General features: G+C 39.0%; 2 protein-coding genes across 4 annotated transcripts in view; one reads left to right on the forward strand and one right to left on the reverse strand.

Moving 5' to 3' along the window:
* Positions 1–1,983: 1,983 nt before the first annotated feature.
* sf3b6 (splicing factor 3b, subunit 6) lies at positions 1,984–4,201 on the forward strand. Its single transcript, XM_034699051.1, has 4 exons — positions 1,984–2,113; positions 2,683–2,801; positions 3,312–3,450; positions 3,663–4,201. Exons 1-4 carry the CDS (start codon positions 2,084–2,086, stop codon positions 3,750–3,752), a joined length of 378 nt encoding a protein of 125 aa, XP_034554942.1. The 5' UTR covers positions 1,984–2,083; the 3' UTR covers positions 3,753–4,201.
* Positions 4,202–6,323: 2,122 nt separating this feature from the next.
* The window catches only part of vsnl1a (visinin-like 1a), a 50,265-nt gene continuing 36,044 nt past the window's right edge, over positions 6,324–20,544 (reverse strand). For 2 of the 3 annotated variants that reach the window (XM_034699493.1, XM_034699492.1), the window contains exons 3-4: positions 9,655–9,870; positions 6,324–8,637 (exon numbers count right to left, since the gene is read on the reverse strand). In XM_034699493.1, the coding sequence (XP_034555384.1) occupies positions 8,440–8,637; positions 9,655–9,870 (414 nt within the window). In that variant the 3' untranslated portion in view covers positions 6,324–8,439. Of the gene's footprint in view, positions 8,638–9,654; positions 9,871–10,540; positions 10,659–20,544 lie in introns of those variants that run through there. The other variant, XM_034699494.1, reaches the window with a different exon arrangement.

The raw sequence follows: 20,544 nt of genomic DNA on the forward strand, positions 1-20,544 counted from the left end.
ATTGTATCCCAAATTGTATATTTAATAAAGTTGGAGGCTTGAAGTTTCTGCTGACAGCAGACTACACCATTGATAAATTACCATGTAAATTACCTGATTTACTGTCAGAATTTCACAAACAAATACTGTTGTACTGGAAGATGTTATACGTACCCAACTTTTCACCTCACTCATACACTCTGTGGAATAGCAGATATATTTTACAAACAAATCTTTATTCTATGCAGACTGGCCTGAGAGAAACATATGGTTTATTAGTGATGTAATGGATACAGATGGTAATCTTCTGAATTATGAACAATTCTGTGGCAAGCATAATTTCAACCCCCCAGAATCGGATTCTATCCCTCTAAAGAACTTCTTAGATTGCGTTTCAATATCAATGACAACGTTTGTTCATTTTGCAAAAAGACATAGAAACCACAGACCATGTATTATTCTAATGCAATGTGACTCAGGCATTTTGGGTTGAAATCCACAAATGGATGCAATTGAAGTTTCATCACTTCCACCTTCTATCTCCAGAGACGATGTGACGTTTGGTGTAAATTTTAAACAACAAAAATGATGAACTCTGCATTAATGTGATTCTGTGTCTAGCAAAATTATTTACACACAAAAATTGACTTTTAAAGTCATCCCTCAATTTTATCTATTTTTTGAATGAATTTAAATTATACCTCAAGTCCTTAAAATTAGTAAAAGGAAAAATAGCACAAACAGTTTATGATATTTTGAAGAAACCTTCCCAATGAATTATGAACTGAAAACTGATATGCCCTTGTCATTTCATTTTATTTGACTTATTTAATTAATTGTTTATCTTATTTTTTTTTTCATTATATTAGGTCCAGACCTAATTAAATGAACTTTAAGACATTTTCATTAATTTCAATATTTCAAAATGATGTACTGTTAATTATTGTCATGGCAGCTGTTTCCCTTGGCAATTCTATACAGAATGTAACCATATTTTGTTTCATTTTTTCTTACATTTGTACATTTGCAAGAAATGTTTCATAAATTTGTCTTGAACTTTACCAAGTCCAGTTAATTCTGCTTTTAATAAAGCAACAATATAAAATAAGTCTATCTTGTACACATTACATTGCTGTGATATGAAAGTTCTTCCAGTTTCTTTCATAAATTGACCAATTTGATCTGATAAAAATATAAGTGCTTGCTGTCAACTACTGATTGGTTGGTCTAAGGCAACTTCCTCTACACATTAATGAAAATAACAACAGAAACTGGTCACTGGATAAAAACATAACTGAAAGGCAGCAGCAGCATAATTCGGCATCATCAATCAGGGTTGTAAAATTTTTACTTGTCAATAGATTGCCTATTTCTCCATGATTGTATCCTCAATGTAAAGCACTTAGAGGATACTTTGAGTGAAATGTGCTTTATAAAAAAATGCATTTGCCATTGCTCAAACAATAGGCAAAACAGTTCTGTTGTCCTTTATTCAACCATAAGAAAGGCAGAGCTCGTACCGATTATTTCTTAGTACACTTGTGACCTAAGTACCACGCAAACTCTTCTACATATAGGCCAAACAAAGATTCACAGCTTTTTTTCAATGTCAGTTGTTACTTATTGACACAGAACTTAGATATAATAGTGTTTTGGGATTTTTAATGGTTTATGTTGCTATAACTGTCATCTCATCATCAAGATATATTCCTGTGATATTTGATTAAGAAAGCTTGCTGAAATGCTTGTCCTTGTCTTTTGAACTGGACTACAGAGAACAAGTGTACTCCCGGTCTACTTTTAATACATCAGATATGTCGTTTTTATGTATGCAGATTTGTCGTTTTTATGTATGCAGGTTTTTGGCATCCCTGTCCCATCTGTATCCTTGAGAATCTCAGGTGTGTACGTGGAGTATTGTGGTGTAATGCTAATCAGTCCTCCAGCAGGGGGCAGCACTGCGCCGACTTAACGCTGCTCAAGTCGGAACCGGAAATGCGTCATAGCTCGCAACCACAGACGGCTGCCATTTTGAGAGGAGAAAGATACAAGAACTGCGTGTTTGTTATTCACCGGTCTAATCAACACATAAAACCATTTCACCATGGCTATGCAAGCAGCGAAACGCGCTAATGTAAGTCTGAGCTGATCGACTGATAAACCGTGTTCCGATCAATAAGGGTGTCCACTGGGTTAGACTGGAATGTTAGGTTTACCCAGCGTTAGCTCACCTAGCATGCTAACGTATTGAAAACAACCACACAGTTTGTTCTACAGCTGTTTTATCTTTTATTTTACACTGCGTCCATTTAGTCAAACACATATCTACAGGGTACTTAAGGAGATGAGGGGACTTTGTCGGTCTGGGCGTACCTTTAGATGTTCAGATTTAGGGGACTAGAGATGTAGCGCACACGCTTACGTAAACATTGGACGTACGCAATGTGTTAACTCGACAAAATTGATCAATCGAACTGTAATATTTAACATAATCTAATCTTGAGGTGTGTTATAATACATCGACGGATTTGTTACACTAGTTCTTTAATGTTCCTGTCAATCGAATAGGCCGATTGCTAATATCAATTGTAATCTTGGCCTTAGTTGCGACATGTTGAGTTCACATTACAAACATAGTTCTCTGTTTTCACTTGTCTTCTTGAAAGCTGATTAATGATGTGTTGTTGTTGTTCTGTGCTTCAGATAAGATTACCTCCCGAGGTGAACAGAATCCTGTACGTCAGGAACCTTCCGTACAAGATCACAGCTGAGGAGATGTACGACATCTTTGGGAAATATGGACCAATACGCCAGATCAGGACGTAAGTGTTTATGCTCAGCTTTTACAGTTTGGGCACGAGGAATAAATGAAGCCTTTCCAGTGTGTCAGTGTGGTAGTCCTAATCTTACATTTGTTAAGTAACAAATCTCACCTGATCAAATTTGGAGTTCAGTTTCACAAATGTCTGCTACTTAGATTGATGAGTCATGCACATTAGCCTGCTGTAAAACATAGTGTCTGGTCAAAGAGGCAGATATAAATAGATTTGTATAATGTTGGTGGTGAGATGCTGCTGCTCGAATGTGCATGATCTTACATTATAGACTGCATCTGACATTATTTGAGCTGTAGACGTTTAAATATTACACAAAGTAAAGATCAAAATTTCCCATCTTTGTTCATTAATACCCAGTGTTATATAGATTTTGAACTTCTTTAATTGCATTGAATGCATTGAATGCCTGTATTAACACCTTTCTAATTGAAAAGATGCATTGGATACTAAACATACTGCTTTAATAATCATGTTCTTTCTTCTGTCCCTTCTCAGGGGGAACACACCAGAATCAAGAGGAACAGCATACGTAGTGTATGAAGACATCTTTGATGCCAAAAACGCATGTGACCACCTGTCAGGCTTCAATGTCTGCAATCGTTACCTGGTGGTCCTCTACTACAATGCAAACAGAGTATGTATGAGCAGAACGGTGTCAGTATGCATTTTCAGGTCACAGGACACACATAGAAGAAATCACAAATTCTTAAAAATAGCCATTAACGATTGAAATGAAGGAGCTTTGTTGGTAACTTCTGGAAAATAAGCCTGTATGTTTATGGAAAAAAACACATATCTATATTTCTATGGTTAAGTTTCTTTTCTATTTATTGATTGTGTTTGCAGGCTTTCCAGAAGATGGACACAAAGAAGAAAGAGGAGCAGCTGAAGCTTCTGAAAGAGAAATACGGCATCAACACAGACCCTCCGAAGTAGCCTCCAGAAAGCCCATCCACCACCAATGTTTGTTTTTTATGTGTCCGATCTTCACCTGCTCCTTGATGTATGCAGAAGGATTTTATGGGATATGCTGAAATGGTTTTTCTAACGATTTTGTTTCTTTCTATCTGTGACCGACCTTTGAACACTTGTTGGACAGTTTATGAGGGTGAACATCTAGACAGGGAGGAGTTGTTTTTGTTTAGCAAGAAACAAGGATCCCAGGAGTCAGACTCTGATTATTCAGAGTGGGAACAGTGTGTAAGATGGCCAATTCTGCTTGGGCAAATGATTTTTCACTCTTTTTGTTGTCACTCCTTTCATACTTCTACAAACTTTTAATTTAAAGCTGATGATGGTCATGATGTTTGGTATGAAATCGAGTTTATGAATACTGACTATGTAAAGTATTCTGTAAAATAAATGTTCCTTTTCTAAAATCTTCAGTCTGATCTCTTTTTATATACCACAGATTTTACATATTGGAACTGCTGTCCTCTGTGTGAAACCTCAGATCAATGGACTATGTGTTTTCTATATTTGAATAGGCGTGAGGGGGTCATCCGATCTTTGATTTCCCTAAAGCCTTGAACAGCTGGTGACTGGGTTTATATGTGTGTAAAAACAACCTCAAAGTGAACCCTGTGACACATTTCACTGAAAAATCTTTCTCAGTCATTTCCACAAACACATTTATTTGTAGAGAATAAAGAGTTACTGCATTTCCACTTGATACAGCTACTACTAATATGTATCTTTCTAGAAAATAGACATCAAATCCTGTTTCAATAGGGAATAATGCCAAATTTAAACCATTGTTTACCGAGGCCATTCACTGATATTTGTGCTGTCTTCTCTCAATAGGGACATCTACTGGTTGTTCTTAGACATTGCATGAGAAAAAATAATATTAGAGTACATTATCTAAATCATACACCCTGGCTCGAAATGTTGTAGGATGCTGATTGTATCTAACTCTTGCACTAATAAATCAAAGAAGAAGCAGACAGGATTCGGCCATCTTAGGCAGGAAAAAATATAAATGTAAGACCACTCCAAACCTATTGAGCATGTATAAACAATAAATTAGTCTTTATCAGCAAATCTTTACACAGTTGTTGAGGAAGACATCAGGTGTTTTACTTGTGTAACACACTAAATTCATCACAATACACACACACACATATATAGATATATATATCTATATATATATAAATGAACTACAGGTAAAAGTCCTGCTTTGAATGTTTTGATACTCAGCTATTTGGAGCAAAATCCTGGAACTCCACACTTGAAACCAATTTCAAACTTCACCCCCTGTAAAAGAGCCACCAAATCCTGGTTTGCACTCATGTCTGTTTTTTTGCAAGTGTTGTCATTTCATAATGTGTGTTTTATTGTATCTAGCTGTTCTTTTCATACCTTCTCTTTTCTATTTTAACTCACTGTTTTAATATTTTATTCTCTAAAAGCCCTTCAAGGGACATGTGTTGCAAATTAGCATTAGCTACAAACACTACGATACCTGTGTGGGATGGCTGCTCTCAGTCTGTCTTTGTATATCGTATCTGTCCCTAGCAAATAAACTGTAAGTAAATTCATAAATAAAAGGACACTACATCAGGTGTAAGGAACTTGTAATGTGATAATTTATGTGATTATTTTCTAAGAATGTTAACGCCTGCTGTAAGTGGTCCCTGTGTGCTTTATTATAACACTGCTAACTTAATTATTAAAATGATGACGATATTAAAGCGAGGGCTTTTAAGTATTCATTTTCCTTTGGGTAGTTTAAACTATAAGCAGGTGTTGTATTATATCTCATACATTTGTCTTTATTTGTAAAGACCTAACACTGTCGACTTTATGTGATGAAGAGGAAAGTACAGCATGTACATCTGAAGTGAAGTATGATATAAAACAAATACTTTGGGAGAGCTCACTGTACTTTACGTTTGTGTTTCTCTTTAAATGAACACCCCAGGGATGTAAAAAAGAAAACCAGCTGGGCAGTCAAATGTAGGAAAAGTAAAGCTCAGAGTGCTGAGCTAAAATGAAGGGATCATCAGCTGTAAGTGAACAATAACTCAATACATATATCTTTTTATTTCTGTGTGTATTTTGTATTCATCGGTCCAACTTTGGCATGTTTGTTTCTTTTTAATGACCTCACTATGTAACACAATTGTAAATATGATTAAAAACTCACCAACAAACAGCTGAAATAGCTAAAATAACCATAAACTTTGGAAAATAATATCTTTAAGAAATTGTTATAATTTAGGTGATAATAATACAGTAATATTAAGTACTGGTCTAAACCACTCAACTGTACAAAAAGCAAATTTCATCATTTTATTCTTCTTTGTGTAATGCTACTTGAGATCTTCCCTAAATTAAATAAAATGGACACATTGAGAACCTGACAGGTGGTGTATCTGGGCTAATTTCATGCAGACTTAAAAGTGTGGCAGACAACAAAGTTTAGGAACTCCTAGTCTTGGTCTTGGTGCAGTTCCTTCTTTGACACTGATTCAGGTGGTTTGTCGAGTAAATGACGAGACAGGAGCCCATAGAGTTCCTTTTATTAGATTAAATCACAACACAGGGAGTAGTGCAGCCATGTCGTCAGGGACACAATACATGCTACAAAAGAATCCTTGTACACGGTTGCCTTTGCTTACATTTGGTATCTTGATAGCAATAATAGTAATAACAGAGTTGGAATTAGAAACATTGTCTGGCCAAAGATGTAAAGAAGTTCAGATTACAAAGTGACAGGGGACAAGCCACACTGCAGAGAGATGACAATGGACTAGCATGCTCGATCTTTATTGCAATACTGAATTATGACTTATTAAATCTCCTTTGGCCTCCTGTAGCCCCACTTAGTGTTTAAAGCACAAGCAGCATTAATGCGAGTTGTTAAGGGTCTGCAGCGCTTTCAGACAGGACCAGGTTAACTGATTCAAAGTTAAAAGGTGGCGTTGAGGTCTATTTTGGATCGTGTTACGGAGGCACCACACTTCACTGAACTTCTCTACATTTCCAATGCATTAGAGCGTGTAAAATGTGTGAGAGAGGGGAGTAAAAAAGTACAAAAAGATTGGCTGATTGGTAAAAGAGAAACACTTCCAGGGTTGTTAAGGGCGAATAGTTTAACCTACTAAACACATGGCTTTACATACGGACTGTCCTCTACTGGTTACAGTGTTTAATGAAACGCCATTCACTGCTCCTCTCACAACTTTAGCACTCATTTACTTCCACTGAAAAAGACAGACAAGAAAGTTAAAATGCTGCGCGGGCCTTGTTTGTTCTCCTCTATAATGCCAGAGAGTCTTAAACACACTCCTCTGAGTTTATCTTAGTGATATGCAATCTGCAGGCTAGTTGGAAAAAAGAAGATGTGTGTGTGTGAAGTACATTAAAGGTTATGACTTAGTCTGATAACACTGCTCTACAGCTACAGATGAATACTTAGTTTTTCTTTGTGATCTAATTATCTCCAGCTAAAGGAGCCTTTGTTCATTCTCCTGAGAGTCATGTTGTAAATGCTTGATCTCACTTGCCTCTAATCAATTTATCTCTTTTATTTCTGATACTGTTTCATGATGATGGATTCCTCCACAGTCAACATCTGCTAAATCGTCATGAGATGGTGTGTGTAAATGCAGAGGGGCAGGGTTTAGGTTTGTAGCAACATACACTACAGCTAGTCTACAAGGAAACATGCTCCCACAGCAAAAGCAGTCAAAGAAAAAAAGAAAAGAAGAAGAATTCGACGGGTCACAAAAATTACATCCCAAATGACAATACTTGTAGAAGGACCTATTTTCTCCCTATCCGGTAAAACTCTTTTTGTCACAGCTCCTCTCGAGTGTCGCCGCGCTGCTTTGATAAGGCGTTCTGTCTGCAATCACAGGATGCAAAATGAGGAGAATTTTAAGGCAGAACCTAAAGGCATGCAAATTAACTACGTTTACATTGTCCTTACTGACAGTACGAGCATGTATTGGAAGGAAAAGTTGGACAAATGCTAATCCATCTCTTCTAGGTAATAGTCAAGACGATGGATAGAGTGTCTTCTCGGAGGCAGATACATTATCATAGGAATTTGGTTCAGTTGACATTACTCAGTATTATGAAACACATACAGCTAGCATCAGTAAACTCGGAACAATAAATAGAGTAGCGGCAAATTCAACGTAGCACATCACTGATGCGCAAGCTCCAGAATGAAACTTTATGGAAAATACTTTGCACACTTCACATTTTGGCAGTTGATCTTTGAATAATTTAAATATATATTCATATTTATATACTGTATCTATATATATTATTTGTGCAAGGTGTTCATATGTAGTGAGAGGTGTGTGTGTGTGTGTGTGTGTGTGTGTGTGTGTGTGTGTGTGTCTGTGTGTGTTAATGTGTGTTTGTTGTGTTGTGTTAGTGTGCACCTGCACCCTTCCACCCGCACACTCTTGTATGTTGTGTGTAAATCTTTTTATAGCAAATAACATTCTCATGCACACGAGTGTTTCAAACACAAGAAGCAGATCCATTGAAAGGTAGTCCAAGCATATATTTTTTTTCAGTGGAAATAGCTGCAAACTGAATGGAACATGAAATTCTTTCTGTGCAGTCCGTGGCGGCTGGTGGAGCGGTCTGCTCGCCCTCCGGCCTATTTCTGGAGGTCACACTGCAGCAGTAATACGATGGACGGGTCGCTCTTGGCCGCCTCTTTGAACTCCTCCAGACTGATCTGGTCATCGTTGTTCTTATCCATCTTGGAGAAGATCTTGTCCACCCGCTGCTCAGGCGTCAGGCCGTCCTCATTCATTTTCATCATGATCACAGTGCCAACCATCTTGTAGATCGCCTGCAGGGGGAGAAAGAGGGCAGCAGATCTTGTAGAAGGCTCTGAATGCATGAACATTCCCTTCACTTGTGTCTCTCTCTGAGTTATGTAAGCAGAAGAGGTAAGGAGAGAGGACTTAAGGAGGCACGGTTAAGTGTTAAAACGAGGTGTGCTGTCTGAATGTGACAGCAGCACAGATGGTGCACCACTGGATCACCTGTCAGACGCCTTCAGCTTCTCTGTGGTATCTTTTTAAGTATTTGCACAAATAAGGTGAAGTGCTGCCTAATAAGGTCGCACAGACACCTCAGCATACACTATCAGCTTTTATCTATCTGTTCTTTTTCATGTTTGAGCAGGATGAGAAAGATTATTACTGTAAGACTATTAATGGATGAATGAATACTGTAGAACCATCTTTTGTTACCCCATGTTTTGTTTTTCATTAGAATGACATTTTTTGTTTGAGATAGACAATTTATTGTGCCAGTTGCTAAGTAACAATATTTTCCTCCGTGTGACAATGACATCATCGTTGACATAGGCAAAGAAATCCATCTTCTGTCTGAGTCTTCTCTTTAAATACACCTCTGCTTCTTGCTCCTTGTTACACATTGTGTTTTTGAATAATCAGTATGTTTCAGGGCCTGCAGGCTCAGCTCTCTGCTCTAACATTTAAAGGAGGTATTGGTTTGTTGCAGTAGTTTGGGAAATGCACTTCTTTCATTTTCTTGCTGAGAGTGAGATTCTTAGATTGATAAAGTTAATTATGATGGCAGGTGGATTGTGCAGCTTTCAGCAGGGCTTGCTTTTGCACCATATTTCAGTCTTTGTATACTACCTTCAGGCACAAGAGAGCAACAGGTTTACTCCTCAGACCATCACTAATCCTCCTAACTACAACTTTAAAACATAATAACAGAATATTATCATAAAGGTACTGGTGTGACTTGATTGTCACTTATTCTTTAAACTTGAGTATTATTCAAAAATGCTCTATTATAAATAATATATTTATTTAATTCTACGCATTGGTACCTCAATGATCTCCAGCATCTCCACCCGTGTGATCTTGCCGTCTCCGTCCAGGTCGTACATGTTGAAGGCCCAGTTGAGTTTCTGCTCGAAGCTTCCTCGTGATGTGATGGACAGCGCGCAGATGAACTCTCTGAAGTCGATGGTACCATCCCCATTCTTGTCGAAGGTCCTGAAGGCGTGCTGAGCGAACTTGGAGGCATCACCGTAAGGGAAGAACTGAAATGAAGAGAGAAGAGAACAGAGAGAGGATGTAAATATGTGTGCTCTTTTTTCTTCTATAATCTAGTCTTTCAATGTACCTCATTTGAATAAACCATTCGATACAAATGCCTCATAAGGGTATCTGTAGTTTTGGGATGTTAAATCTCACACTCTGCAGCTTCATAACGATCTTCTATTAAGAAACATTCTTTTAGAATTTTTACCTTAATCTTTTTATGCAAACAGCACCCTCAAAGAAGAGCAATGTTGTGCAGTATACCTCCATAATGTGCATCAAATCTGACTCAATGCTGATACAAGGCTCAGACCTCTGATAAGTGATGCAAGTCATGTCTCATGCATAAAACATCTGCTATAACTGAGGAGTACAACAGGCGTTTACAATGAGTTCATAATTATTATTTTTAGTGTTTCAGCAAAATGTATGTTCTTTTGCATTGTTTAAAATTTGTATTATTGGTCTATGTCACATTCATATTTATTTTAAGGTAATCCATTCATTTTTTGCAGTGGCCAAAAGAAGTGTTGAAGATAAAGTTGTGTTTAGTAATGTTGGCAAACCTTTCACTTCAAACTATCTACAGCCTGCAGCCTTTCCCAACACAAGAATGTAAAAAAAAAACTTTGGAAAAAGACAATTAATCCCTGAGGGAAGCTGGTTTACCTTCATAACCATATGAAGGAAGGTCGGGGTCACTGGTGCACAGCAGAAAAATGCTGCAAAGCCATTCATTCTCTCTGACAGACTTTGACGTAGCAGATGCATCCTGACACTTATGACTTAAATATGAGCCCTTCAATTTACAGCAATCCTCCCTCAAAGCAAAAAACAACTTTGCAGTACCTCATGCAGAGTCCTTGCACAGATTTGAAGGGATATTTAAGTTTAAAGGGTGCTCTGGATCTAAAAACATAAAAGCCAGTTAGTTTGTCCAAAACTTTTGTCAGTGATATAATCCCACTCAAAATTTCCGAGGTTTGCATTAGCCTCAGCTGTACTTGATACTTGATTGAGCAAGCTAAGAGCTTAGAGTCAGAGATAACAGAGATAGTGTTTGGTGTAAGATAGCAAATATCAGCATGCTAACACTTCAATCTTAGATGGAGAACATGGGTAATATAACACCTGCTAAATATCAGAATAGTAACTGTCATTTTAGTATCCTAGCTAGGATGTTAGCTGAAAGATAATAGCGTCAGTGCATTTAATGAGCTAGGAAGGCTATAGACTTTCAGTTGTGTTGATGTTGTATTCTTATTCTTACTAGAGAGATTTTGCCAGATTTAAAACGATCAATGACTAAATCCGGTAATTGACAGTCATCTCTTGTTGTCACTGATGCTAAAGGCTAAGGCTCTATGACTCTCCTGTACATGTTATAGTCAATACTATGGATCCACTCTGTGTCGAGTATTTCTCAAATCTTAAAACCCCTCTCTCTGTCTCTCAGCAGTCCATGTCATCACACTGCCTCTCTCCTACACGTCCACCAGCTCAGAGGTTAATGTTGTAACGCAGTGCGTGACCGCTGAGCCCCCGCTCCGCTCGTCATCTTCTGCAGACCGTGAACCCTGTGGGTAGCTGCGAGAAGCTGAGCGATTCATTAGTTACAACCTTCCACTTGACCTCTTTGGTAAAACCTCTGAGAGCTGATGGGTAATCTAAACTGAGCGAGGCTGCTCTCCGAGGTATCGTAAACAACAGAGAGCTGGTAATGCACTCAGCCCTCATCAAGGCAATGGAACAAACTGTGAAGATTATTTTATATGAATATAAAATAAGAATTTAACAACTTTACAAAAGATGGAAGCAAAGTTACTGATAAAAAACAAGTCAGTGGCTATTGATCTAAGACACTGTGAATCAACTCACAGGTTAAAGTGGGCTTTAAATAGAGTACTCTTCATCATCGTGTTATTTCATCATTACATTTTTCTTGAACAGACATTGGTGGGACTTTATGCACAGAAATAGCATCGAAGGAATAACGCTTTAAACCACAATAGCAGATCTTTGGGTGCACGGGCAAAAAATGTTGATCTGTTTATAATGTTCATTATTGTTCATTTACACATCCAGCAGACCTCAAGTGGTACCCCTACTGATGAAGGGTTGTCACTATTCTCGACAATTCTGTGCTGAGTCAACTTCAATTACAATTTTTAAGTAACTACTAATTCAGTGTTGGAATTAAACCTTACTTTTAAACTCAGACAATTACATTTTCATGCACTACAGGTACAAAGATGACAGTGTTACACATTTGAGTCAAGCTTTCAGATTTTGGTTTTATTTCCAAGGGATAGTACTTATCATAAAATAAGTACTCTAATTGTGACAAAATGAGCATAGTTGAAATGTGAAATGCCCTGCCAATCACCAGAAATTAAGAAAAAAGCAGTGTGTGTGTAAGATGTTACTAAGTAACAAATTACTGTAACTCTACCACTATCTGCAGTTACTAGTCGTGTATCTAATTACTTTTCAAAGTCAATTACGCTGATAAAATTACAGAAATGTAAAAGGACTTGGTGTATGTTACTTAATGTGTTGGATATCTGACAACTACAGAAGATTAATCATCTGGCTGACCTCGGTGAGCGAGGTTACGCCCACGACAGCACAGTGATATTCTGGGAGAATGAATATTGTATAGAGTAAACACATAATAACTGATGTTCATTCAGCTGAGAGCTTTCTGTCCTTGAAATACTGGCATTATCTTTACCATATCACAGTAAAGGACAAAAATACAGAGGTGAGTTGTAGCTGTTGTGTAGGAAGGAAAGCTTTGTCCACCGCCAAGACTAATAATTATAATCTCTCAAAGCTAACCAAACAACACACTTCTACTAAGCTAGAGAAGCTGGCACTTTAAATAGCGGTGACCCAGGTGCAGCTTGTTAGCTCATCACACCAAGGAAGGACCGCTCCATCCAAACAGACAAGGCCTGATTTAAAATCACAGCCAGCTCTTAACAGACTGATTGTAAGTTATGTTGTTGAACTGTTGAGTGTCCTGCTTTCAGAGAAATAATTGGCGATATAGCGCTGAGACAAGAGGCAGAGCAAGGACCTGGACAAGATGTTAAAATGGAGGTCAAGCTCAAAAAAACATTTAGAGTATGTCTCTACCAGTACGTCATTTGGACTACACATAATGAAAGCTTTCTTGGCAAAACCACACATTGGATAAATCCAAACAACAAGGTCTATTGAGGCTATAATGAATATGTCAAAAATATCAAACCATCTTCAACTCATCTCACACTGCCTTGGCAAAAAGTAATGTGTACAGTAATATGTGTATTCAAGAAACAAGACGTAAGGTTACTTTTCCATGTGACTCATTACTTTTATAATTAATCTACTCAGTTAATAACTCAGTTCCTTTTTGACAGAACTAGAAACACATGAGTCATTTTCAGTAACTTGCCCCACAATGACAATAACTATGATGTACAGCAGGTCACTTAAAGGCACTATGAGGAGTTTTTAAGTGATTTTGAAACACTCCCACTCTCCTACTGATGCCTCTTCATGACCCAGAGAGTGAAATAAAACTATCAGTGATAAGATTGGTTACTTCTTTATACTGAGTCTTAGTGCCTGTGTTTTGGTTGGGTTTTCCCACGAAAAAAAAATGTATTTGATTACGGCTCTCACCCCAAGGTGACTGTGTTCAGAACTCCTCCAGTAAAGTTTGGCAGTGACTAAGAAATTAGCACACGGGGGGGAGTTTTATTTATCATGATAATTTTCTTTATTCATGATGTTTTGTACTCAATATTTACTTTATTTGACAATTTATTGAGATGCCAATCATCATGACATGTGGTGTTAAACTGGTACGCCTGATCACCTAAGCTAACTAATGGTAATAAGGCAGAGTTTAATGTTTTATGGTTGTTACATTACAGTTTATAATTTGATGTAGCTACAAATCAATACATGATCTCACCCCTCTACAGAAAGTTGTCTTGAAGAAAGAAAAGTAGAATTAAAAAGACAAGAGCCACATCTTTACAACAGCAGGTGATGGTGCTCATGGGAAATGCATTCCCCATTCCAGAAAAACACGACTGGTTTTGGTCACCAGAATCAACACAGCATGAAAACTTCTTACGGTGTCGTCAAAGTGAGCAGAACAGGAACACTCCCCACTGCACCTTTGATGAAGGTTCTTTCTGAAGAATCACATTTTTAATCACTTTTAGCTACACCCACTCCTCCAACTACTCCAGGCTTCTTATATACCTATGCTTTTCACTGTGTCCGTGTGTTGTGTGTGCTGTAAGGTGCTCAGCACCGAACCTAACTACTCTGAGTTGGCTGTAAGATCAAAACAATGAACCAAAAGAAAGTGAAAACTTTTATAAAGCCGAGGGAAACAGCAGAGTAATAAAAAGTAAAGGAGATCCCTTCATCTGATCATCCATTATTAATACAGAAATATTTATGATAGCAGCTTTCATCTCCAAAAGGAGCCAGAACTTTAAAAGGGGTAGAACAACTCTTTTAGTTTCATGCAGGAAGCAAAGGCATGTGTGATTTTGTTTCAGGTTAAACTATTCTCCATTGTGTCCTTGTCTGTATATGAGGCAGACGGTCTTGTTATACAGGGCCAAGCAAAAGTCAAGGATGCCGCCCCAGCCTCTAATAAGAGCAACCGCTCGGCACGTACAAACTGTCTGCAGTCACAACTGGGGGGAGACACGAGTCCCTGAATGCTAATAGAGGAGGAGACAGTGCAGTGGATAGAGGATATGAAAAAAAAAGACAGAAACAGAAGAGGAAGAGACATAAGACAGGGTGAGACAGGTGGAGCCAGCTGGAGTTGTAGAACTGCCCATCTGCACTAAGGTCCCGCCCATGTAAATTCTGCTGCAGCAGCAAACCGATCAGACTGCAGAGAGAAATGAACAGACAGAAGAGAGGAGGGGGAGCTGAGAAAGGGGAATGTCAATGAGCTTGAAGATGAGAGAGACAGAAGACAGATGAAGGAGGAGAATTAAGTGAATGTGACAGAGAAAGTGTTAGAGGGAGTGTAACAGGGATGGAGCTCTCCCCCCCAAACTATACAGGTTCCTATCTGCCCCTCTGCTGTGCAGAAGCAAAACTAATTTGTGGAAGGAGCCCCCTCTGGGACGGAGAGGGTGCTCAAGCAAAGCTGCCGGGATGAATGGGACGCTGCTTGATGGGTCCTGCACAAATTGAACGTGGCTTCCCTCCCAGGAGCCCTGCCTCATGCCCCCGAACGGCCCTCGCCTCAGCTGATCTGCCCAGGGCCGGGGCGGGGGGAGCAGTGTGAGGCACGGGGATGTGGCTGAGCATGGCGAGGAAAAGTTGAGGTGATGGAGGGAGAGGCAAAATGAGGGAGAGGAGTTAAGGTGTCAGAGACGGGATGAGGGAGAGATATTGAAGATGGGCGGGAGGGGGAGAGAAAGGCACTGCGGTTCTTTCCACAATCTGGCAAGTTATGAAACACTTTGTTATGTAAAAAAGAGGGAGAAAGGGAAAGTGGGGCAGAGTGATGAGACTGTGAAATTCCACCATCTGAGTTTCTTTGGTTAATCTTTGTTGCATATAAAAACAGATGACAGAGCTGTAGATGGCAGCTGTAGTGGGCGAAAAACAAAACCTTCGCTAGATGGCACAAAATGACCATTTAACAACGGGAATGACCGAGTCAGGACCTGAAGCCACTGTTTCCACGCCTTTACAGCTACGGATGTAAGGCTGTTAACATTTCCATTAAATCCTTTTCCTCCCCTGATTTGGCTTCTATTCCCCGTTACGGCTGTTTGATACGGCTGTTTGCGATCGTCCATCAAAGGACAGGCTGAATGCCAGACCGCTTCTGTCCACTCAGGGAACAGCCAGGCAGACAGGCACAGCTGGCTTCATAAAGGCTAATATGGTCGTGTTCCTGTGTGACAATGAGCGTGTGGCAAAGCCTATTCTGTGAAACAGATACCCATCCTCCTCACACACACACACATGCACACACACGCACAACCCAAAACATGCTGCTGTTAAATGGAACATTAAAGCCTTCATAATCAGCAGGCAAGCTGGCACTGGTGCTGATCCAAAAGTAGGGAGAGGGAAAGCCAGAGTGGAGAAAAAGGGAACGCAGAAAGAGTGTGAAAGAGAGAAGAGTGAGAGAAGCAGCGCGAAATAGAAAGACACACTTCACTAGTTACACTTAAATCAAGGCTATTTCACACCAACAGAACAGTGACTGACTGTGAGATCAGAGAACAGATGAATAATACAGCTCCAAACAGAAGTGATTCAACAGCGAATGAGAAGCTCGTCAAGAGGAGGCGACAAATGACTTAGTTTTAAAATAACTGCAGAATGAAGTAACACAGATATTCAGTCCAGTTTTTGTTGTTGTTGTTGTTTCCTCGTCCTGTTTTTGTTGTCAGCTCTCCAGATAACAGCTAAGCTGGACGGACATCTTGTAGCTTAAAAGCTCCCAGCAATGAGCTTGCAGAGCTTTGGCCTTCAATGCAATGAAGATTTATGTGCTGTATGCACAGACTGAAGCAGTTTGAGGAGCTGTAGAGTCCATGTAACTGGATTACTGATTTCTGAGTATTTCCACAAAGTAAAAGTGCTCAGAAAAAAGGAACGGGTCTGATGCAACAGTTGAGAGATCTGTTTAGCTTTCTACAGTTGGAGACAGTGAGACTTCCTGCTGTCAGAACTCAACATGTATCAGATCTCTAACTCTTCTGAGCATGATTTACTTTCATTTCACTCTATCTCCTGATTGCTTCATTATTTAATTCATTGATAGTTTTGTAATAAGATGTATTATCAAAGCAATGCCATAAGGTTCATGTAGACATGTATTAATTTGATCGCTTTCAATAACCTCTTCAATCTTACGTCAAGCTCTATTAAATAGCTTTCCCTAAACTTTAACCAGACCTCAAAGTATTTCTAACAGCAACAAAATGTTCCATGACAACTGATATCAAAGAAAAACTGAGAGTCATGATTAAATATGTGAATAAAAGATACTCAGTAGATCTTCAGCTTTTTGTTAGACTTCTGTTTCCAAGGTCAAGAAAGAATACTTCAAATATTTGATCACAGAAAGAGAGAAAATAATCTGAGCTTTCTATTCTGCAGAAAGAAAATATTACCTTACAGATTTATTTTACATTCTTCAGTAGTGTTGCTTTATCTTTAGTTCCATTTGATGTGTACGACCAGTGGGTGGTCTTGACGCTGCCAAGAATGCAGCTGAAGAAGAGGAAGAGCTATTTGTTTACAGTGCGGCCAAACAAACTGATTTCAAAGTGAACATGTTAACATAACCTCTCAATGTGGTCCTGATGTTTAACTACAGCAACATCTATTGTTAGTCTTATTTTATTTGTGCTTACAGGATGACTCTGCTGCTGCCTGGACACTTGTGGTTAGATAAGACTGCTGGGATGCAAAGACGGGAGGCAGGCTACTTGTTGGAAGCCTTGAGATAAGCTTTTAGTATTTTAGCAGCTCAGAAAATATTTGTTATTAGAGTTGGTTTAACGTCTTATAGTATGGGTATGAATCTATGCATGAGTAAGGATGCATACACACATTTTCATTCCACTATGGAGTTGATTACTGCCAAACTACATTTTGATTTAGAACATATTTCACTTAAAAATGACAGTGAAACATCTATTTTTAATAAGTATGAGTTGATATTTTTGAATATTAATAATATATGTAATAATATATATTTAATTACAGGTCTGCTGCTCTGTACAGTCTGTTCCATTTTTCGGATATTATTGTGACTAAAAGGAGCTGTAAGTATCTCCACGCTCTGCCGCACAGATCTGCACTGTGCGCTCTAATCCTCACTGTGATAACTTCTATTCAAATATATGATGAGCTGAGTGGAGAGAGACAGTAGGAAAGTGTATCTGTGGAGTTATTTTTACAACATATGTGACAAAAATGTTACAGTTTATTTTGTAGATTACTTCCTGCGAGCTAGCAAAAAGCAGCACCTTCAGATTCAAAAGGAAACCCACAAAAACTGTCATGTGTAATGACACAGCTTGTATGTGCAGGGGCTTAGCCACACACAGCCCCAGACTGATCTAGCCCCTGATTACAATAACAAGTAATATCAACAGAAATAATGCACACGTTCTTTTTAGGTCATCCAAAGATGGAACTGTTGTCTTGATCATTGAAAAGCTTGACTGTATTCATACATCCTTTATAAAAAATGAGCGTCAGTGCAAATGGCCTCCAACTCTCAGAAGATGGTAAAGATTTCACTTTAACTGTGAAGTCCTGTCAGCATCTGCATTAGTGAATAGTTTGTTTTTTTTTTACAACTAAGTTCATTTGCATGAAATAAATAGAGGCCTATTTTGCCTATTTTGCAGCAAACTGATGCTCATATAAATAAATGCAAAAAAAAACAAAACAGGCGCTATTCCCTCAGCGGCAGAGTTCGTGGTGGACTGAACCCTATATGTCTGCTCTGTGAATTAGTCTATGTCTTCTTGGAGCATTTGCTAAGGGGGTGCAAAAACTGCACAATCCTGTCATGTCAAGCTCTCAATTTAGTGTGAATCCCTTAAACCAAAGGTGATTAATTCAATTCATTATTCTCATGATGCATTACATGGCTATTACTGAGGAAGTTTCAGACTTAAAAATAGGTCTTTGAAATATTTAAAACATTAACTCTTGTGTTATAACTGCACATTTCTGATCCATTGATGTAGTCTACCTCTACAGAAAAGTTTTCACGCCAAAGTTCTCTCTATTGTCTGCTGTGACTAATCGCACTCATTGAAGAATATAGACAGGAGAGCTGACAAGCTGCCGGCCTGCCAACACAGAGCTCTCTCCATCCATCCTATCTCCCAGAAGATGACCCAATAGGTGATCATTCATGCACACACTGTCCCATGATGCCTGTGCTGGACCGCTGCCATGGTGATGCCACACTCTATTTTCCACTGATAGTTTGTGTATCCTAACCCACCCCTTCCTGTATTTCTGTCCTCCTTGCTGCTCCCATGAACCAGAGGCACACACTAAAGACATAACAACACACACTCACATGTAGACTCACTCTGGGAGCCTCTGAGCTCATTTGGGTTCCCTCTCCCTCAGCAATATGGATACTTCAATATCATTTATCCTCATGCTTGAGTGTTATCATTACCTTCAGGACTGGTGCTAAAAGACAAATGATCCCTCACTGTAACTGCTCAATGACCAGAAATCATCAGAGACTAAAAGTGAATTAAATAGATCTGAGGGGTACGTCTTAAAATGCTATGGATTCCTAAGCCTATAAAGATTTCTGCTCAGCTTTCATGAAGCTTACAAGGTCATCTTCCCCTGCTCAGGGGTGCTTCAGACACTGCCTCTAATGTTATCAACAATATGTAGCAGGTTTGTCATTGGCCATTCATCTCCCAGCATACCAGCGTGGCTTTTAGAGGTCAGTCTGAGACTGTAATTTACCCTACAAATCACTGGAGGTCTGCATCATTCCTCCTTCTCCATACACATAAACATAAAGCTTTAACTTTGACTGGTTTCTTACGGTTCTGCTGTGGCACCAGAGAGCTGTGTAAATAATGCCTCATGTTATGGGAATCTCATCGCGAGTATTGTCAGATGCAGTCAGGCCCATTTGGAGAAACACACGGGCAGGACCTTGGCCTGACAGCACTGGCTGTCTGTTCATATGGCTGTTTACATTGCTTCATCAAAGCACCGCTTAGAAGCTACTTCATCGAGCGGGAGAGAGAATACATGCATAATCCATTGCTGGGGTATTTCCAGTGTGTGTCTGTGTGTGTGTGTGTGTGTGTGTGTGTGTGTGTGTGTGTGTGTGTGTGTGTGTGTGTGTGTGTGTCTGCGTGAGAGAGACAGAGCCTGCGTGTGCTCTTACATAAACCCTCAGTGACATGCCAGGCAGCAACAGAAATTTAGCCAGCACACTGCTGTAGCTGCTACTGCTTCCAAGCCTCCAGGGACTTCACAAAAAAGAGAGCGCGCACACACACACACACACACACACACACACACACACACACACACACACACACACACACACACACACACTCTCTATATATATATTCCCTCTTCTCTGCTCTGTAAATTTCATTTTAATCATCCTCTTGTTCACCTCAGATGGGTGTCTGCTGTGATATCAGTGTCACTAAGGGTAAACACGCTAGCAGCAATTTATCTCTGAGTTTATTTTTAACAGAAAACAGCTAAAATAAGAACTTGTCCTTGTTCTTATCTTAAGAAAATTTCAATTTTTAGACCAAACCTTTGATATAAACCTATTTTTGTTGTGTATTGTTTCTGCAGCAGCCATTTCATCTGCTCTTATTTGTAACTATTGTATAATTACCTTATTCTGCTGGCACTTATTGGATTGAAATGACCTTTCGTACTCTACAGTGATATGCAGCTGTATGGAAAAAAGTGCCTTGTGTGTGACATCTGACTGTGGTTGCTGATGGCGTGATGGAAAAAGTCTGAATAGTGACTGGCTTTGATTTAATAAACCAAGAAGAATTTGGTTAGCTGCTGTGTAAACAGATACACCAGTCTGTTGAGTAACACATTTATGCAGCTATGGACCAAGTACATGGAACAGTAAATGGACA

The sequence above is a fragment of the Notolabrus celidotus genome, chromosome 13, assembly GCF_009762535.1.
Source record: "Notolabrus celidotus isolate fNotCel1 chromosome 13, fNotCel1.pri, whole genome shotgun sequence".
NCBI classification, from domain to species: Eukaryota; Metazoa; Chordata; class Actinopteri; order Labriformes; family Labridae; genus Notolabrus; species Notolabrus celidotus.